The 19,395-nt window shown below is 35.3% G+C and overlaps 1 protein-coding gene across 20 annotated transcripts in view; it reads left to right on the plus strand.

The window, feature by feature from the left end:
* Positions 1 to 19,395, plus strand: part of DMD (dystrophin) — a 1,239,454-nt gene that overhangs the window by 527,123 nt on the left and 692,936 nt on the right. For all 20 annotated transcript variants that reach the window (XM_066990426.1, XM_066990443.1, XM_066990448.1 and 17 more), the window contains 8 exons: positions 198 to 410; positions 4,953 to 5,066; positions 6,638 to 6,793; positions 8,442 to 8,612; positions 9,673 to 9,855; positions 11,927 to 12,061; positions 12,820 to 12,969; positions 18,875 to 19,036. In XM_066990426.1, coding sequence (XP_066846527.1) covers positions 198 to 410; positions 4,953 to 5,066; positions 6,638 to 6,793; positions 8,442 to 8,612; positions 9,673 to 9,855; positions 11,927 to 12,061; positions 12,820 to 12,969; positions 18,875 to 19,036 — 1,284 coding nt within the window. The remainder of the gene's footprint in view (positions 1 to 197; positions 411 to 4,952; positions 5,067 to 6,637; positions 6,794 to 8,441; positions 8,613 to 9,672; positions 9,856 to 11,926; positions 12,062 to 12,819; positions 12,970 to 18,874; positions 19,037 to 19,395) is intronic.

Below are 19,395 nucleotides of genomic sequence, written 5' to 3' on the forward strand. Positions count from 1 at the left end.
AAGATTCTGCATTGTAGTTTGTGTGAGAAAAGCAATTCCAAATAGCCTAGTAGTATATCATTGGAAGTTTTAGCAAAGATGTTTTAGCATTTAGAGTTTTCAGTCCTTTCTTCAGCAGTCTCACTTATGGCTGTGAAAAATTTGTTCAGAATTGCCCAATACATGAATCAGAATACTATTTGCTGCTTATATCATAGGCTCTACAGAGTTCCCTGCAAGAGCAGCAAAAGGGCCTGAACTATCTCAATACAACTGTGGAAGACTTGTCCAGGAAAGCCCCTGCAGAAATCAGCCAGAAATATCGATCGGAGATTGAGGTGATCGTTGGCCGCTGGAAGAAATTGTCATCACAGCTGGGGGAACATTGCCAGAAACTTGAGGAGCTTATGACTAAACTCCAGCGATTCCAGGTTAACCAACCTTTTTCAGCTTCAGCTATTGTTGTGGCTTTTGGCCATAGGAAATGCATAGCATGCGTTTATACATCTCAACAAAATAACAATAAAATGAAGTATCAAAGAAGCATGTGAAGCTAACGTATTAAAATGGTCACTTGATTTTGGTGGGTCCAAGATTTGACTTTAAGTTCTGATTTTGTGGCTGTTTCTGCCCATGTATTCTAATGGTAAAACTTAACTTTGATTTCAATGAAATTGCTATTAATATTCCTCTACTTACTTTTTCAATGTAGTTGAAGTACTTTTTTATGCAGCTGTGGTGGTTTTACTGTGCTAGGCAGCTGAACACCACAACCGCTCTCTCACTCCCTCTTCTTAGAAGAGGAGGGGAAGAAGTAAAGAACAACTCATCGGTTGAGATAAGGATAATTTAATTAAAGGAAAAAAAAAATAATTATTAAAGAAAGATTGTTATTAATTAAACAATTTAACTAAAGGGAAAAAAGTGGGAGGGAGAAAGGGAAAAACAAAACAAAACAAAAAACAAGTAAAGGCTATGTGGAAGTGCAGAGGAAAGAAATTACTCTCTACTTCCCACAAATGAGCGATGCTTGACCACGTCCTTGAAGCAGGGCTTCAACGCACGTAGCCGGTGTTCAGGAGGACAGACGTTTTCGCAACAAGATCCCACCCCTCACCTCTTCTTCCTTTTTCCACCTTTTATTGCTGAGTGTGACATCATATGGTATGGAATATCCCTTTGGTTGGTGTTTAGGTCAGCTGTCCTGGTGATGTTTCTTTCTCACTTTTTTGCCCACCCCCTAGGAGGGTTGGAGAGAGTCCTGATGCTGTGCCAGCATTGCTCAGCAGTAGACACAACACTGGTGTGATACCAGTGCTGTTCTAGCTACAAGTGCAGAGCACAGCACTGTATGGGCTGCTGCAGGGAAAGTTAACATCCCAGCCAGACCCAGTACAGCAGCTAAAGTAGCTCTAACCATATTGACTTTAATAGATTCACTTACTTGATTAACATCATTTGTTGTATGGTAGTATCTTGGCAGCAGTTGCCAAAAATTGGAAGTGTACATGACTTAGAGAATTATTTGATTTTTAGGTATTCAGAATGACAGCATTGGAACCTTATATATATATATATATATGTATATATATATATATATGTGGTATATATGGTATATATATATATATGCAAGCTGTATATATATATACGCTGTATATGTGTGTGTGTATATATATATAGCTGTATATATATATGCTGTGTATATATATATTTAAAAGCTTTAAAATAGATCAATTTTTAACATATTCGTGTTCTATTTACATATAATTTCAAGGGACATGTTTCAAAGCAATTCAGATTAACTGGTTACAAAAATGGAAAAAGTATTTCTATGGTTTGGGGTATGTTTTTCTCTCCTCTTCCTTTCCCCCTCCCCCATATGAATACTGACATACTCATAGAGGATATGGCAAAGAAAATTCTGAAGGCTGAAGTCCTGCAGACATACCCAAAACCATATCCTCAAAGTGTGTCTCTCCTCAGTGTTCTCTTTTCTATATTTCTTCTATTTACAATATCAAATATTTCAGTCCTTGTCCTTGGTTTGCTGATAATAAAGCATGATGCATGAGTAGTTCCGTGTTGTGAATAATAATACAGGAACATATGAGCTGAAATTGTTATTTTCAGCTTAATTCAATAGAGTTTTAAAGGTATTCTTACACTTCTGCTTTTGTGCAGAAAAAAATAAAAATAAGAGTAGAAATAAATGCTCATTATTTGTTATATTTCATCAGTGTTTAGATAAGCAAAATGAACAAAGAAAAAAGGAGGGAAACATCTTACCATTTATAATTTAGCTACTGTGCTACAGTAACTCCAAATTATAACTTGTTTCCATAGCTACATCTCTAAAGTTCAAGGCTGGCCATGGCACGGGGTTTAATAGTGTGGTCAGTTAGCAGCCAGATGCCCACTCAGCTGCTCTCTCACTCACCCTCTTCAACAGGACAGGTGGACAAAATAGGATAGAAAGTTCTTGAGTCGAGATAAAGACAGGGAGATCACTCACCAATTACTCTCAGGGACAAAACAAACATGCCAGTTAACATAGATTTGGGTAGTGAGAAATGAAAATGAAACTTAAAACAACACCTTCCCCTCTGCGCCCTGGCTTTTTCCTAGGCCAAGCTTCACTCCATTGCTCTCAACTACACCTCTCCCCACCAAGCAGTGCAGGGGCATGGGCAATGGGGGCTTACTGTTAGCCCATTACAGTCCAAGAGGTCTGCTCCCATGCAGGCTCTCCTTGGGCTGCAGCTTCCTTCAGGAAATACCCACCTGCTCTGTCATGGTCCTCCATGGGCTGTGGGGAAACACCTGCTCCACCATGGTCTCTTCCACAGGCTGCAAGGGAAACTCCAGCACCTGGAGCACCTCCTCCCACTCCTTCTTCACTCAGCTGGGTGTTAGTGTTCGCACTGCTGTTTCTTACATTTTTCCCTACTCTTCTGTCTGTCTGACATTTTTCCCCTTTTTTAATCAGGTTTGTAATGAAGTGCCATCAGCTTGGCTGACAGGTTCAGTTCTGCCCTGCAGTGAGTCAGCTGTAGAGCTTGCTGTGTCTGGCATGGGGCATAGAGGCCACCCCTGAACTGCATCCACCCCCCTAATCACTACTAATTGCACAAAACAGAATATTCTTTCTTTGTGAAATTCAAGCCTGTATCTTTGTTGTCCTGAATTTTCTGGACAGAAGTGTAGAGGTTCAATCACTGTTCTTAAAAGGAAAAAGTCCTGTCCTGAACATCATGGCCATGCTCTTCAGAGCAAGTATTTTTAAAGCTATCTGAGTTATTGTTGAATACAAATCTTGGCCTTTATTGCTGAAATCACTGTGGTATACAGTTAATATAAAATTCATTGTCCTTTCAACTCCTTGAATGACTTGCCTTCTGGACAATTGTTTTAGCTGTTGTAATTCATGTAATGTGTCTTCAGTGGATATGATAACATCAGTGTTGATAGATAAAATGCATTTGCAGTCTGATTCAAAATGCAGGTTATACATTTGATCTTCATTGGTAGCTGGAGACTGATTCTTTTTAAAATCAATTCCATCAGATCTATATTTTGCAGCACTAATGAACTATACTTTAAGTATTCATGTAAAGGTATTAAATTTTTATCATGAAATATGATTCTGAACTATTTTTACTAAGTGATAATTGAATGCACAGTAGAGACTTCAACTTTGTTTTGGTAATTGCCATTCAGAACTATACCGATAATTTCTGTATGATTATTTTTATTATTTCAATTCATTTTCCATGGTAGCCTGTTGTTCTTAGATATGTCAAGCACATTAGAAAAATGTTTCCTTTGGTTATCTACCATGTAATAGTTGTTAAAGCATTTTGGACGCATTTTAAGGCACAGTCTGTGTTCTAATGAAATGTCCTTTTTTATGTTTTAATTTAATTTTGCTTTCAGCATATAATAGTGATATATACTTAACTGTTAACAAAAACAATTTGATGAACAAATGCATTATAATTTCCCTTTTCAATTTTTGCCATTTGTCATTTTTATTTTAATATGCATCTGTTTACCTAAGGTAGCATTTTAAGGTAATTTTAAGTGACATTTTTTTAAAGGACAGTTTAAATTTCTCATTGACTGCAAGATTAAATAAAGTCTTTCATCTGTAGGATTGAGCAAAGCTGGATATGGTTCTCCTGTCAGATCATCAAATCTCATTCTACCTTTTATGGTCTTAGGTTATCTATGTAATGCTTCCTTGGATTGGTAGAGTTCCTTATTTGCAAGCACTTGATGTTCAACTTTTCTTTTTCCTCTCCTCTCCCCTCCCCTGCCCTCCCCTAAATTAATTGCAAGGCTTAATCAGTAATTTGCTTTACATATACTTTAATTACAAATATTCTAGTGCTATAGATAGTAAATGAGACTCAGTTTCTGAAATCCTCTTTTCGATTCCATCATTGAGTCATTACATGATTTCAGTTTCTGGAGTGAATTTGTTTTTGTTTCCATTACAAGTTTTTTATTCCGAGTAGTGAGGGAACTTTTTTGTTTTGTGTTCTGGTAGAGAAATAGGCAATAGAACACACAGCTTCCAAAATGAGCCTGAAATTTAAACTGAACCACAGGAGGTTTTGATAGGTTAGCCTGAATTAATTGCCGAGTATTAGTAGTCTGAAGCCATACAAGGACCTAATGAACACACATGCAGCATGTAAACACAAATGATATCTGGGAGGCATAAACTTGAGAGACAGGAAGTTGCCCACTTGTAGACGCATTGAACTTGGGCAGAAATATTCGGATTGCAGGAGTCCCAAATAAAATTGGTTTTGCTTGTTTGTATTTGCATTTTTCTGAGTACTTTCAAACAGTCCAATAATAGCAAAATTAAATTGCAGTGAGTTTTAGTCATAGTGCCAGAATGAATTAAACTATTGCCAGTTACTGATATTCTGTGACATGCCATAAAATGCCTTTGTAATAAACAGAATGACACTAAAACACTGAAGAAGTGGATGGCTGAAGTGGATGTTTTTCTGAAGGAAGAATGGCCTGCCCTTGGTGATTCAGAAGCGCTGGAAAAGCAACTTGAACAGTGTACAGTGAGTATTACCTGTCTGCTTGACAACTATGTCTTCTTTATGTGCTCAGCTTATATAGAATTTACACAAATGATTACAATTCCTAAAAATAAATTCATGTTGTAAGAGGGTTGTCTTTTGCAGTATATTTGAACCTGATTAATTTCGTGTGCCTGAAGGAAAGTTCTATTAAAACATGGGAAAGTTAAATACAGAGAGAAAGTATACAGGGACTGTATCAGTATATATTCATAGCAGGAGCAAAATGTTGAACAAGAGGGGACTTGCATAGAATAGTAAGTTAGCAGCCTCTTAAGATAGTTGTTTATTTAGTTTAAGTTTACTAACATTGTATGTGTATTTGCTGTGTGCTGTATGATCTGTATCAGAAGATCTTTTTCTACATCTACTATTTACACATGATTTACAGACTTTTCTAACTGAACTGAAACAACTTGCAGGTATTGCAAATCATATCCATTTTTCTCACTAAACTTAGAAATTCCAGGATTTTCTCCCTGCAGAGTTTTAAAGCATCATGAAGTAATGATACATCCTTCATAGGGTTTACAAATTTTTCTGCCTGCCCCAACAGAGTGTGTAAGTGTAGTGAATCTTGTAACCCATAATAATCCCTGACTATGTTCAATGGAATTTACAAGTTCTGTAAATGTTCTGGCAGGATGTGTAAATATTATGAAAGATACATACTGATCTTACAGAACTGCAAGCTCCTCAGCACTACTCTGCTACCCCTTATTTAAATAAAAATTGTTATAAATTGTATGGAACAACTCTTACCTTTTACAGAGTTGTGAATTACATGCAATTGATTTAGAATGTCACTTGAATTTATGAAGAGTTTGCATAAATATTAGCCACTGTCAATTGAATAAGAAAATTACCAAAATCATCATCACCATTTGCACTTTTACACTTAGAACTTTTTCTGCTATATAGTAAACCCAGGTAACATCTGAAGGACTAAAGAATGCCTTAGGAAGTAAAATTGAAGGTGGCAAGTTAGAACTACCTCAGGTTTTAAATAATATTCAACTGCAATAAAATTCTAATAACTAGAAATAACCTGAGGACATCACCACTCAGATCATTCTAAGGAAACTGTCAGGTGAATTATCAACCCAAGGGTAATACGTAGTTAGTAAGATAGCTTAAAATAATTTGTAAGATAGCTTAAAGTAATTTTCCACCATTATAATAGGATGTTCTTTCACAAATACAAATAAAAGATCTAGACATTGTAATAGATATACGTTGTGCGAAACATTATATATAGTGTATATGTATATATATACACTATATGTATGTATATGTAAAGTGTAGTATATGTATATTTAAAACCTTATATTCTATATTTTGCAAATGTCCTTTATGTGATACAGAATAGCTTGCCACATTATGGTTGCTCATTCCTTTTTATTTATTTTCATAGTAAAGTCTGTAAATTGTGCTCATTTGGTTGGAGATCTGAACCAAAGACATGTCAAAATCTCATGTAGAAACATTTTAAGAATAGTATAAATGCACGTTTGTGTGAATGCTGCTTGCCTAATCTTCTGTTATTCCTTTAGGCTTTAGTAAATGATATCCAGACAATCCAGCCTAGTTTAAACAGCGTTAATGAGGTTGGGAAGAAAATGAAGAGTGAAGCAGAGCCAGAATTTGCTTCCAGAATAGAGACAGAACTAAAAGAGCTCAATGTTCAATGGGAACACATTTGCCAACAGGTAACAAGTCTCCTTCTGTGACTGGTTCTTTTTAAATTAATAATCAGATTTCTCATTGGTAGAATTTGTCCTTCTATGCATACCCAGTAGACAGGAAAGATTTAGAGGAAACCAAAGAAAATCCAAGATGGTGATTAATGCTTTGAGATATATGAAATATCTCAAGTTTCTGGTATAGATACTAAGGAATGTAAGGGTCTCAGTTATTTTGAAATAAGAAATGAAACTTTCTGAAAGACGAAATTCAGGAGATATGCTGTGCTCATTACAGACAGAGAAACAGAGACTATTATATAAATTACTATACATGTGCAAAATACCATTCTTAACTTTTCTGATAAGCACAGTTATAAAAAAGTTGATGTTGGAAATCTCTAAGACATTTTATTGACCCTGTTCTGTAGTCTTTCCCATTTGACAAGTGTAAAGTTTTTAATTGCTTATTTTTGTAATATTAATATACCAGATATCTTTGCACTTCTTTGAAAGAATATTCACATAAAGCCTTGTAAGTTTACAAGTCTCCTACAGTTTTATTCTGACTTCCCTGATAATTTTCCTGTAATAGTTCCATTCAGTACACTGCACAAATTAATGCCTCTCAGTAGGCATTTCTCATACAACTTCTTCAGTAACAGCTATTAAAACACATGAGAAGTAGTAAATACATAAATCAGGTTGGATTGTGGTGATTTCTTGAAAGGATTTTGAAAAGTCAGCTTGAGTTAATATACATGCAATTAATATGATTGTGAGAGCTAACAGTCAGTATTCAGATACTCTTGCAGATGATAGAAGATTACTTTCTCTTCCGGTACTGTAACTGAGAAAGAAGCAATTTTGCAGGACCCCATGTTGTTCTGCTTTCACACTTGTTGGACGTGACCTTTTTCTTATTACCCTGTTTTGCCCTGTAAAACATTTGTGTAGAACAACTTTTAACAGACAATACTCAAGGATGGGTAACCAAACCAGTAACAGTCAGAAACTTAGGCCAAATACTAAAACACTTTCCTCCTGATTATACTGATTTATCTAAGTAAAATTTACCTAAGTAAAATTTACGTGCTCAGGATATTGGTGTGATCAGCCCTGCATACCCAGTTCTGAAAATGGCACCATGGCAACTAGCTGTTTTTGTTGCAAACTTCTTTATACTGAGAAAGATGGCTTAGTCACTGCTATTAGTTATGGACAATTTTGGTAGGCTGATGCACAAGTCTATAAATGGCAATATAGTACAAGTTATATAACCTCAATATAGCGATAATGATTGGCAAAGGATTTAATGAAAGGTTTTTGTGTTTTTTTTTTCACTCTAAGGTAGATATTTTCCTCCAGTAGAAATTTCCTTTTTTTACTTACGTTTCTTTAGGATATACACTTTTCCGAGGGATTCAATAATGACTTCATCAGCAAGAGTAAACTATGCATATTGCTTGTTTTATTCTCCAACTGGTTGCATTCAAACTGGCTAAAAGGTCATCTGAGGCTCAAGGGGCTCTAGTTTCATCCTTGGGTGTACTTTCAAGGGTGTACTGTCCAATTTACAGCTCTAAGCATAGGATTGAAATTGGTTCTTTTCAGGATAAAGTACTGTTAAGTTTGTTCAGTAGTCTAGCTTCACATAATGTTTTCTTTATTAAAGGCCTATGCCAAGAAGGCAGCATTAAAAGGTGGTTTGGATAAGACTGTGAGCCTCAGAAAGGATTTGTCAGAGATGCATGAATGGATAACACAGGCTGAAGAAGAATATCTGGAAAGAGATTTTGAGTATAAAACACCGGATGAATTACAGAAAGCTGTTGAGGAACTGAAGGTAAAAGATGAACAAAGACCTTGAAAAGTTTTTAAAGTTCTTTTTGAAGCTTCTGCTGTAACAAAAGTCTACTCTTTCATATAGAAAGGCGTCTTTTGATATCTATTTGTTAGCCTGAAATTTAAAGTAGTAGGTGTCTTCAAGTAATTTCTATTTGGAATATGTTTGAAGATATTTAAACTGTCACAGTGCTTCATAGCTAGTTTTTGTTGTTTTCTTTTTGTTTTTATTGGATAGTAGATTTCGTTTCAGCTTCAACATCATGTTACTTAAGGAGAAATTCCCAAGAATCAGATGTTAGCAGCAGTTAAGTGATAGATAGAGTTTTATGTTTTATGCTTATAGGAGAGGAAGGGAGAGAGAGAGAATTAGTGATTTAGGATGTCAGGATGTGTTTTGGTATATACTGTTAATTTCTTTAAAAATAGCATATTTTGTCTCAAATAATGTTTCTTTCATGTGGGATGAATGTGGTCTTTGGACAAACACAATAATTTGTGATTAATGCTCATGTATTAAAAAAAAAATTAAAATATTAAAGTATACTCATGCTCAACCACTGGATGTGGACTTGATTTTTGTTTTATAGGTGAATTGTTTGGCCTATACCATTCAGGAATTCAGATTACATGGCCTTAATCATTAAACCTGGTGAAATGAATTTGTAACACAATAGATTTTTTCATCTGCAGTTTGTAAAGTTTTATGGCAAAGGTATTTGGAGCATTTCTTGGGAAAAAATAAAAAATTAAAAAAAAAAAAACTTTTCTGAAAACTCCAGAAAGCTAAATAGTTGTACGAAGGTGTATTGTAAGTGTGAGAAATGCAAATTGCAGTGAGTACTTTGTATTGCCAAAAAAATGAAAAAAAACAAAGTGTTTTGGATGCATTCAAGATCATAGCAGAAAGTCGGGGAATTAATTAGCTGTTGGGTGTGGGTTTTTTGTTGTTGTTTTGTTTGGTTTTGGTTTTTGTTTTTTCCTTCTGACAGAGACAATTCTGAAGGAGTTATTTAAAATCTGCTTCCTTCTCAAACCAGAATTAAATTTCGTTTTTACAGAGAGCAAAGGAGGAGGCCATGCAGAAAGAAGTGAAAGTGAAGCTTATTACTGATTCTGTGAATAATTTTATAGCAAAGGCTCCACCTGCAGCTCATGAGGCTTTGAAAAAGGAACTTGATGTTCTGATTACCAACTACCAGCGACTATGCAGCAGACTGAATGGAAAGTGCAAAACTCTTGAGGTTGGTTATCTTGTCAATCATTATATTTATAGCCATTCTAACCCCAGAAGTAAGGTAGAGAATGAAGGTGTATTATTGTATGGGATCACGAGTAGCCCAAGGCTTTCCTGAGTGTATGAGTCATATACTAAACACCGCATGTATTGAGAGTCGTATGTGCTGGAGAGTCAAATTAAAGAAATGCCTCAGGCATGGTTCATAGATGGGAGACAGCAATAGCTGCTCTGGGTTTTTATCCCTTCTGAGATGAAGCCAAGCATCTGGCTTCTGTAGCAGCCCTCTGATGTTGTCTTCACTAGCTCCTCTAGGCTTCTTTCTTCCATGGCTAAGGATTTTGATTAAACGGCCCCAAAGCAGGACAGGTGGTGTAATATCAGCACAGGAACAGCATGTGATCTGCTCGCAATCTGAATGTATCTCATGCATTTTGAGTTGACCCAGCCATTTTGGCCAGTTCCATTAGAGATTCTTGCCCTAGGACTGTTTGTATTTTACACAGTGGTCACAGTGACTTATGTAAGTATTTTTATTGTGAACTAATTCACACTAGCTAACTTTGTAGAGGACAATTATATACTAGGGTAAAATTTATCTCCTCTAAATTTTGCTATGGGAAATTAGGTCTGTAGTCTAAGCTGGTAATCTGCATTTGCCCCAATGAATGATGATATTATTGTATGGTAATATCCTTCTATAACCTCTTCTTAGACCAGACATTTAAATTTGCTATGACTAAGGTTAGGTGAGATGGATTGTACTCTGGAAAACTTGACGTACAGTCTGCCAAATGTATCCCAATAAAATTACTTCTACTAACAAAAAAGGAAAAATTAAAAGATTTATGGAGATTTAAACATTTTGCTTATATATAAAGTACCACTTTTATCTGCTTATTTAAGGATCTTCAGGTACTGGAAAATATTAAATGATAAACAATAGAAGAATAAGAACACAATTTAATCCTACAACATTGTGTTTTGTACTCTAGCATTTAAGCTATCTATAAATTTGTTGTGATTTAAGTCATCAGGCAGCTATGCACCACAAAGTCAAGTCATTTATTCACTCCCCCTGCAGTGGTGTGGGGGAGAGAATTGGAGGAAAAAAAAGTAAAACTTGTGAGTTGAGATAAGGGCAGTTTAATAGGAAAGAAAAGGAGAGGGAAAAAAAAAAAATGTGAAGCATAACACAGTTATTTACCACCAGCTGACTGATGCCCAGCCACTAACCACTCCCCAGGCAAGGGCAGCCCTCACTGCCGAGTCCCCCCAGTTTTATTGTTCAACATGACACCATATGGTATGGAATATCCCTTTGGTTGGTTTGGGTCAACTGTCCTGGCTGTGTCCCATCCCAGCTTCTTGTGCACCCCCAGCCTCCTCACTGGCAAGGCTACACAAGAAGCAGTAAAGTCCTTGACTTAGTATAAGTACTGTTCAGCAACAATTAAAACATAGGTGTGTTATCAACATTATTTCCATCATAAATCCAAAACACAGCACCATACCATCTAGTGTGAAGAAAATTAACTCTATCCCAGCTGAACCAGTACACATTTATACTAAATGTGGTTGAGAATTAATTTCTGTAGAGATTTTGGTCAGAATTCCTTAAAGCTGTGTTTTTAGATATTTTATGAATCTGTGCTGTAAGTAATTAATGCACAGACTATATAAGCAACTTATCTACATGTTGTAATAAACACATAAACTTCTAACATGAATCCTTAAAAATCTGATAATTTGTATATTTAGAACTTATAAGAAAATTTTACAGAAAAGTATATGAAACAGAAAAAACTTCACAAAAAAGATTCATATTGTGTTTTGCAAAAGCATTTGTTTATTTGTATTATCTTCTGTGATTTTGCCCTGTTTAATCAAAATGTTTTGGCTGTGTATTGTATTTATTTGGAATCCACAAATACTGGAAAAAATCAGCTGTATGGCACTATAACCATCAGACATTGTGGTGTTTTGGGAAAGAAGTATGCAATGTTTTCAGTGTATTAAAATGTGAAATTGATTGTTAGATCTTCAATCTCAATAAACATTTTTTTTTTCTCCATCAGGAAGTATGGGCATGTTGGCATGAATTATTGTCATATTTGGATGCAGAAAATAAATGGTTGAATGAGATGGAATTGAAACTCAAGGCAACTGAAAATATCCAGGGAGGTGCAGAAGAGATTTCTGAGTCCCTAGATGTAAGTGGTGTCTTTAATAATGCAAATCACATGTACTCCTAAATTGTAAGTCACATTATATTCAAAACAAACTACAAACTACACTATTACACAAGCAAAATACGGAATATTTGGAAAGCCCTGTGTTGTCACTTGATTCAACAAATCAGGTTTTGAATTTAGATCCACCCAAGTGAAATGAAGTAATTGAACATGTTACACCTGATGTCATACACAATTTTTGGTGATAATAATATCTATGTTTTAAAAAACAGCCTCTCTTAAGTCAGTTTAAAATATCAAAGGCTAGGGAGAGCAAACTTTCATCCTAGAGCTGCAGTTCTGTGTATTATTACTTTTTTTTTTTTCCTGTGGAACCTTTCAAATTTTTAGAAATTCGGTTAATATTCTAAGTGAATCAAAATACAAAATATTACATTTGTGTTTTCTTTTTGCTGTAGAACTTCATCCATCATGGTACTCAAGCAAATTTTTTATACTTAAGTACACAAAAACTGCCACTGAACTCATTGGAAATATTCCACATGCTTAAAATGAAGCACTCAATTTATTATTACTATGTTTTCTGATTATAGTAATAGGTAATACAGGATATTTTTTTTCAACACAGAGGATATTGACATTTTTGTCCTTTCTATCTACTTTAATTGCGCATGAAAAGTGAAGTTCCTTACTTACATTTTTAAGTGGAATTATGATTGTTCTGTAGAGTTTTATTATCAGAAAGGATATCAATCTAATTTTTGACTTTGTTTCAGTCTTTGGAACGTTTAATGAGACATCCAGAAGATAATCGCAATCAGATTCGGGAGTTGGCTCAGACTTTAACTGATGGTGGAATCTTGGATGAACTGATCAATGAAAAACTTGAGAAGTTCAATACTCGATGGGAAGAACTGCAGCAGGAAGTATATTTAATAATTGACCTTCTCTCTCATTAAAAAGTCTAGCACTATTAAAAAAAAAAAGTCAGTGTAGTTCCTAAGCAATGCAAAAATATTGACTTATTTTAGAAGTGGACCAATTGTATAAGTGTGGTGGGTTAATTCCAAAGCACTACATGGCTGTTTGCTCACTCCTCTGGTGCTGTGGAGGAGACAACCAGAAAAGGCAAGGGAAACTTGTGGGTTAAAATAAAGGCAATTTAGTAAGTAATGAAAAAAAAAAAAAAAAAGGAAGAAGAAAAACAAGTGATGAACAGTAGTTTGGGAAAAAATTCCCCCAGTTCTATTGCTGACCAATGACACTATACGGTATGGAATACCTCTTTGGTCAATTCAGGCCAGTTTACAAAGGAGTAAAGTGGCAAAAATGATGATAAACTCTAAATAAATGCAGAACAACCTTACAGGATGGAGTACCTAGGCAGTTAAATTGCAAGAAGTGTTCACCAGATATACATGAAAAGTGATATTAATGGAGGACAATGAGTCCTGACTTCATATATGAAATTACAACTTATGAGTTAATTGTTATTGCTCAGAAGGAATATTTTGTGGTTATGAAAATAAATGTCAGGAAGAAGTCATCTCAGTACATGGTAAGAATGAGAAAGGAACTAGGAAAGAAATCAGAGACCCTCATTATAACTGGAACCAGAACACATTCAAAGATGAGCTACAAAGGCAACCAAAAGTAACTTAGGTTCAATGGCATAAGTGATGTACATGGAAAAATTTTGGAAAGGAGCAAACGATAATTATTCCTACAACAAGGATAACTTTTTTTTTTTTCTTCTTTCATGATGCATGAAATGTACTTGTTGAGAACAATGACATTAATAACACAGCAGTATGTATCAAGGAAGGGGCCTCAGCTGTTCTGAGCTTAAACTTGAAGGACAGGGAGGTAAAGAGTTTAGTTCCCTTTACTACTACTAACTTCAGGCTTTCATGTTGTTCCATATTTTTCTGGACAGTATCCTAAGAAAAAAAAATAACTTTCTGTATACTTCCTCTTTTTTTTTGATACCAAACTTCTGTTTAAATCATAGAATCATAGAATCATTGAGTTGGAAGGGACCTTAAAGATCATCTAAGTATCTGCCATGGGGCTGATACTTTCCTTCGAATTCTGCTTCTTAGTGTCTGTTTTTTTTCCTGACTTGGAGGAGAAAACTGGGAATATACAGAGGACTTCTGGTGTGTGGAAACAGGACTTTCACATAGTCTTGCTGAGTGATGGATGAATAGTATCTAGTCTTCACAATAATAAGCATTAAATTTAAAAAAAAAAATCATGTTAGCTGTAGGGGTTAAATTTGAAAAGTACAGTATGTATTGTGAATATGTACTGACCAGTCTTCTGGAGACAATTTTGATGAGTATATAGGAAAAATATATTAGAAATGTATTCACTGCTTTCCAGTTTAAATAATGACAGAAAAGTGGGAGGGGGAGAAAGCCTCCTCCTTCTTGGAAAGCTAATCTGATGTTCAGCTGTCAAATACTAATGGTGAGATCTGTATATGTATATCAGAGAGTAAAGAAACTATTTCAGTCACAAGTGACTCAATCACACTGCTTCTTTACCATATGAATACCTCTTTTCTGCAACAAAATGTTTTATTAATTTTTGCAGTGAAGTCTTGCATGCTTTGTTTCATACATTTCTGACACTGAATTTTCTGTGCCATTTGTGTAGCCCTGTTGAAATACACTCTCCTTGCATAAGAATACATTGCGGGAATATAACAACACTATGCAGCTTGTGTTCAAGGTCGCTTCTAGTTCAGACCAGCTAGTAAGCTATCCTAATGTTAAATATCCTAGGTTATTTATTTTATTTAAAGAATTACACATATAATTACGAAGACAATAAGCTCATTTGCACAGAAGCTGGTAGGTGAAATTTTTATTCACTATTAATAGAGCAACCAAACCAAACCTTTGGCAGTGAATTGTGCTGCATCACTACTGAGATACTCCTTTTTAAAGGCAGATCAAGGTTTTATGTTTGTATGCCTTATCATCTTCTTTAGTTAACAAAGAGAGTATGTTTAGTTTACTCTTGAACACCTGGGACTGGTCGATAAGCAACATACACCCTATCTACTTCTCAAGGACTGATTCACTTACAAATATATATATATTGGATCTACGAAACACTATTGCCTGAAGAAATTCAAACTAATATTGCAAGTGGCTGTAACGTTAAAAACAATTTAGATCCTGCCCAACAAACTCCAGAAATATCAGATAGGTATTCTTGAGACTATGCTTGCAAAAACCTGTATAAAATGTTTCCTGTATGGGGTTTACACTGTATTCATTTTTTATTCTTGGGGATTGTTTCTTAAATTCTTTTAGGACTCCTTCCAAGATTACACTTATATCAAATATCACACATTCATGATTTGTTGCAATTTTCTTATTTTCTTCTCCTCTTAAGAGGAGAAAAAAAATCTTCATGACCCATATCCATATGATTATTATGAAGATGGCTTCTTCTACAAGGCGCAGAGAGCACTTGGTGGTAATCTAAAGAGAGAAAGAAATCCTCATCAGTATAATTTGCACTTTTGGACTACATCTAATCAAAGATGAATATCACTTTGGGGTTGAAGGGTCAAATATTTGTAGTGAGATATTTTAAAAACACACTGTGAAATATTGCTAGAGTTTGCAGGGAGTTTTTTCTAGCTTGAATGGTATAAAAAAAATATTTTCCTGTGCCCAAAATGAATAGCTAGATTTTTTATGTTCTAATATGTTTTTTTTGTGTTCTAATATGTTTAGCCACTAATCCACTCTGATTCTAAACTAAAAGTGGAGATTAATGTATTAACAATTTCATGAAAAAAGTACAGAGATGTTGTAATGTATCTCAATCACAAAAAAATCCATAAGAAACTGTAGAGCCTTTGGTTTAAAAAAAAAAAAAACTCCATGAATACTTTTTCTCTTTTCCTTCCTAACAGAAGGTTTTTTTTTTCATTTGTTTGTATTTTCCGTGACAGCTGTCAACATTTCACTGGCTCAGAAATAAGTAAACAGTTGGTTATTTTCCTGAGATTTCCCATTTAGCAATTAACTGTCACACACTTCCCCTTGGAGACTAAGCCTCCAGCTTTATTGACTATGATCTAATAGCAGAACTAGAGCTTCCTGTTATGTCTTCAGACCCATTTATAAAGTGTGGTGTTAAACTGTCTTATTTCCTCTTCAGACTAAAAGAAAGCCAATGTTCTTTCACTGAAACAAAAAAATAATAGCTCAACATAATAAATTTAAATTTTGCATATACATGTATATATGTAAATAGTTTAAACTTTTATATAGCTTTTTAAAAATATGCGTATATAGATATGCATGTGCAAACACTTAAAGTTTTAAGGACAAATATGAAACCCAGGTTCACAGGTGTGTAGTATGTATGCCCCTTTTAGAAAAGCCCTGTGATACTTTCCTCCATCAGTACCTTTCCTACTGACAGAAAAAGAATAAAACTCCTCCATAATGTTGCATCCTTCTTGATTGAATTGATAAGTATTCTGCAATGCCAGTGACAATGCCAGGGACCTACTCAGTGAACAGGATTGAGTTTTTGACTCACTTGATACACACTGGAGAAATATCTTATATTGTGTAACGCCTCTTTGACTGTATTGTACTTTTTATAAGATTATTGTGAAGACTCCTTGGTTTCATTTACAGTGTAAATTAATCAGGGTCACGGCCCAGGCTTGTTTCTCCATACAATGTAAGCATTGGTTCATTCTGTGTGAGTGTCACATGGCTCTCTGAGATGGTGAGTGAGCACAGTTTAGGTGAGGGTGCAGAACAGCTCTAGTCAATACAGCAAATGTATTGAGTGAGGACATTTAGCCAGTGTAGTAGTCATGTTAATTGCCTGCAAAGCTGAAGGACAGGCCCTCAACTATTTTAGCCTCCGTGTCAGGCTGCTTATCAATATTTTGAATATGGAATCATAGAATATGAAAAAAATCATATAAAATCATAGAATAACATAAATCATAGAATAATCATAACATAAATCATAGAATCATAGAATAACAAATCATAGAATAACAGAATATCTGAGTTGGAAAGGACCCATAAGGATCATTGAGTCCAACTCCTGGGTCCCCAAAGGACCACCCCATATATATATATATATATATATATATATATATCAGACTGTGTGTCTGAGCGTGTTGTCCAAACGCTTCTTGAAGTCTGACAGGCTCAGTTCTGTGACCACTGCCCTGGGGAGTCTGTTCCAGTGCCCAACCACTCTCAAGTAGCAAACCTTAATACTGTACTGGGGAGTAACTCTGTTTCACTGGTTTATTTGGTGGGGTAGTAACGCCTTAGTGGCTCAGGTGCTTCCATTAACACTGACAGCATGTGTCCAACACGTAAAGCTGCTCAGTTCCACAGAAGGCTCCTGGATCTGGCAGTGATACAAGATTATCTGATCAGATGTTTTAAAATAGCACGAAGCAGCTTACAAACACAAATATAGTAAATACTGGTTGGATCCCTATTCTTTAACTAATGCCAACAGCTAGCATGAATGCTCACAAGAAGTATTCTTCATTTGTTAAATATGAAGCTCTATAAGAATTGAGGCTCCATGAAGAAGGTACAGATATATCAAGAATTCTCACTGAACTGCTGAGAGATATTTTTGTTCAAAGCAAGAGTTCTGTAATACCTATGAAATCAGATTGAAGAACAGCTGTCTCACCAATGAGGAAAAGTGTGATTTGACTTGAAAAATGGCCGGACACGTAGCAAGTTATATGAGTGCTTTCTTCCTCTCTCCTCTTTTCATTCATGTCAAAGAGAGTTAGTCATTTTATTCCATGGTCAGCAATATGACTGTACAGAGAAAAACTGTGTTAGATTTGAGATTGCTGATAGTTGTTATGTGCTTTGCATAAAGCAGAAATTCTGCTAGGTTTAAGGTAAAAGATGAGAGAGCAGGTGAATGAAATGATGCAAAAAGTACCAGGTTGTTTATTATGTATTAATTACCACATTAAACTGTTACAAATAATAATTAAAGCTAACCAATTTGTGTCAAGAGCTTAATACAGATGTTTTTTAAGGACAGATTGGAAGAATAATTTATTGTTCTGACTTGGTAAACCACAAAGGCAACTTCTATGAAAGGAAAGGACCCTTAAAAAAAAAAAAAAGTATATATATATAAATGGTGATGATAGGTAATTCACTGGGGTACTGATGGTGGCATAGAAGAGTCAACTTCCTAGACCGAAAAAGGCTGGTTAGAATGGTAATAGATTGGGAAAGCTCTCAGTCAAGACAAGGATCCATCTCTATTTTCAGAATAGGAATTGCCTGTGTTCCAGAAAACTATTTATGCTTCATGTATGAGAGCTCCTTCTCAAGAGAGCTTTTATCTCTCTCTCACTGAAGTGGATTGTCTCAGATAGGATTGTACCCTATTCTCAGTAAACAAAATCTCTTGAACTGTATAATAAGATCAGGAGGACTGCTACACCTCAGAATGAAAGACTGAACTATCAGGATGGTTTTATTATACAGCTTTGCCTACTTCCATTCGCTATAGAAATCCTCAGTGCAGGGTCTTGCATTTTTTATAGCTTGCCTATGCAGTCTAGGATGTTTTTTTGGTTGTTGTTTGCTTCTTAGTAAAAAGAACTGAATGAGTGGCAAAAAGATGCGCAATTTATCATATAAAAAGGTGGACGAGCACAAGTGATGAGTACTATTTTTTATTTTTAGCCTGCATTTTGGCAGGAAAAAAAGTGGAAAAAATGCATTATGCACATCATTATTGTTACTGATAATATCGTACTGATAATGTTGTCATTGTTTTTAGGCTGTAAGAAGACAAAAGAGTCTTGAACAGAGTATTCAATCTGCTCAGGAGACTGACAAAACCCTCCGCTTAATCCAAGAGTCTCTTGCTGTTATAGACAAACAGCTAACAGCCTACATTGCAGACAGAGTTGATGCAGCACAAGTGCCTCAGGAAGCACAGGTAAGTTATATACAGGTTGAAATGATGTGCTTACCAGTTTTCTCAGTCAGCCACAGAGTATTTGGTTGTCCCTCAGCCTCATGCTACTAAGGGGGATTTGCAAGACGATCAGTTTGAAAGTGCAAGTAAATTTTAGGTTGGATTACTTTGAGAAGGTCAACCTAATTCTCTAGTAAATTCATATTTTCCTTCTGCTTTTTCTTGTATTCCTGTCCAGAAGATGTAAAGAACTATAAATGTTGTAGAAGACTATGCAGTAACTTCAAAATGACAAAGATAAATAATGTGACTCTAAAATCCAGTTCCCATCCCAGAATGAAGGAGCTCATCCTCTTCAATACTCTTAGATGTCTCTTTTA

Source organism: Anser cygnoides, chromosome 1 (assembly GCF_040182565.1).
Source record: "Anser cygnoides isolate HZ-2024a breed goose chromosome 1, Taihu_goose_T2T_genome, whole genome shotgun sequence".
NCBI classification, from domain to species: Eukaryota; Metazoa; Chordata; class Aves; order Anseriformes; family Anatidae; genus Anser; species Anser cygnoides.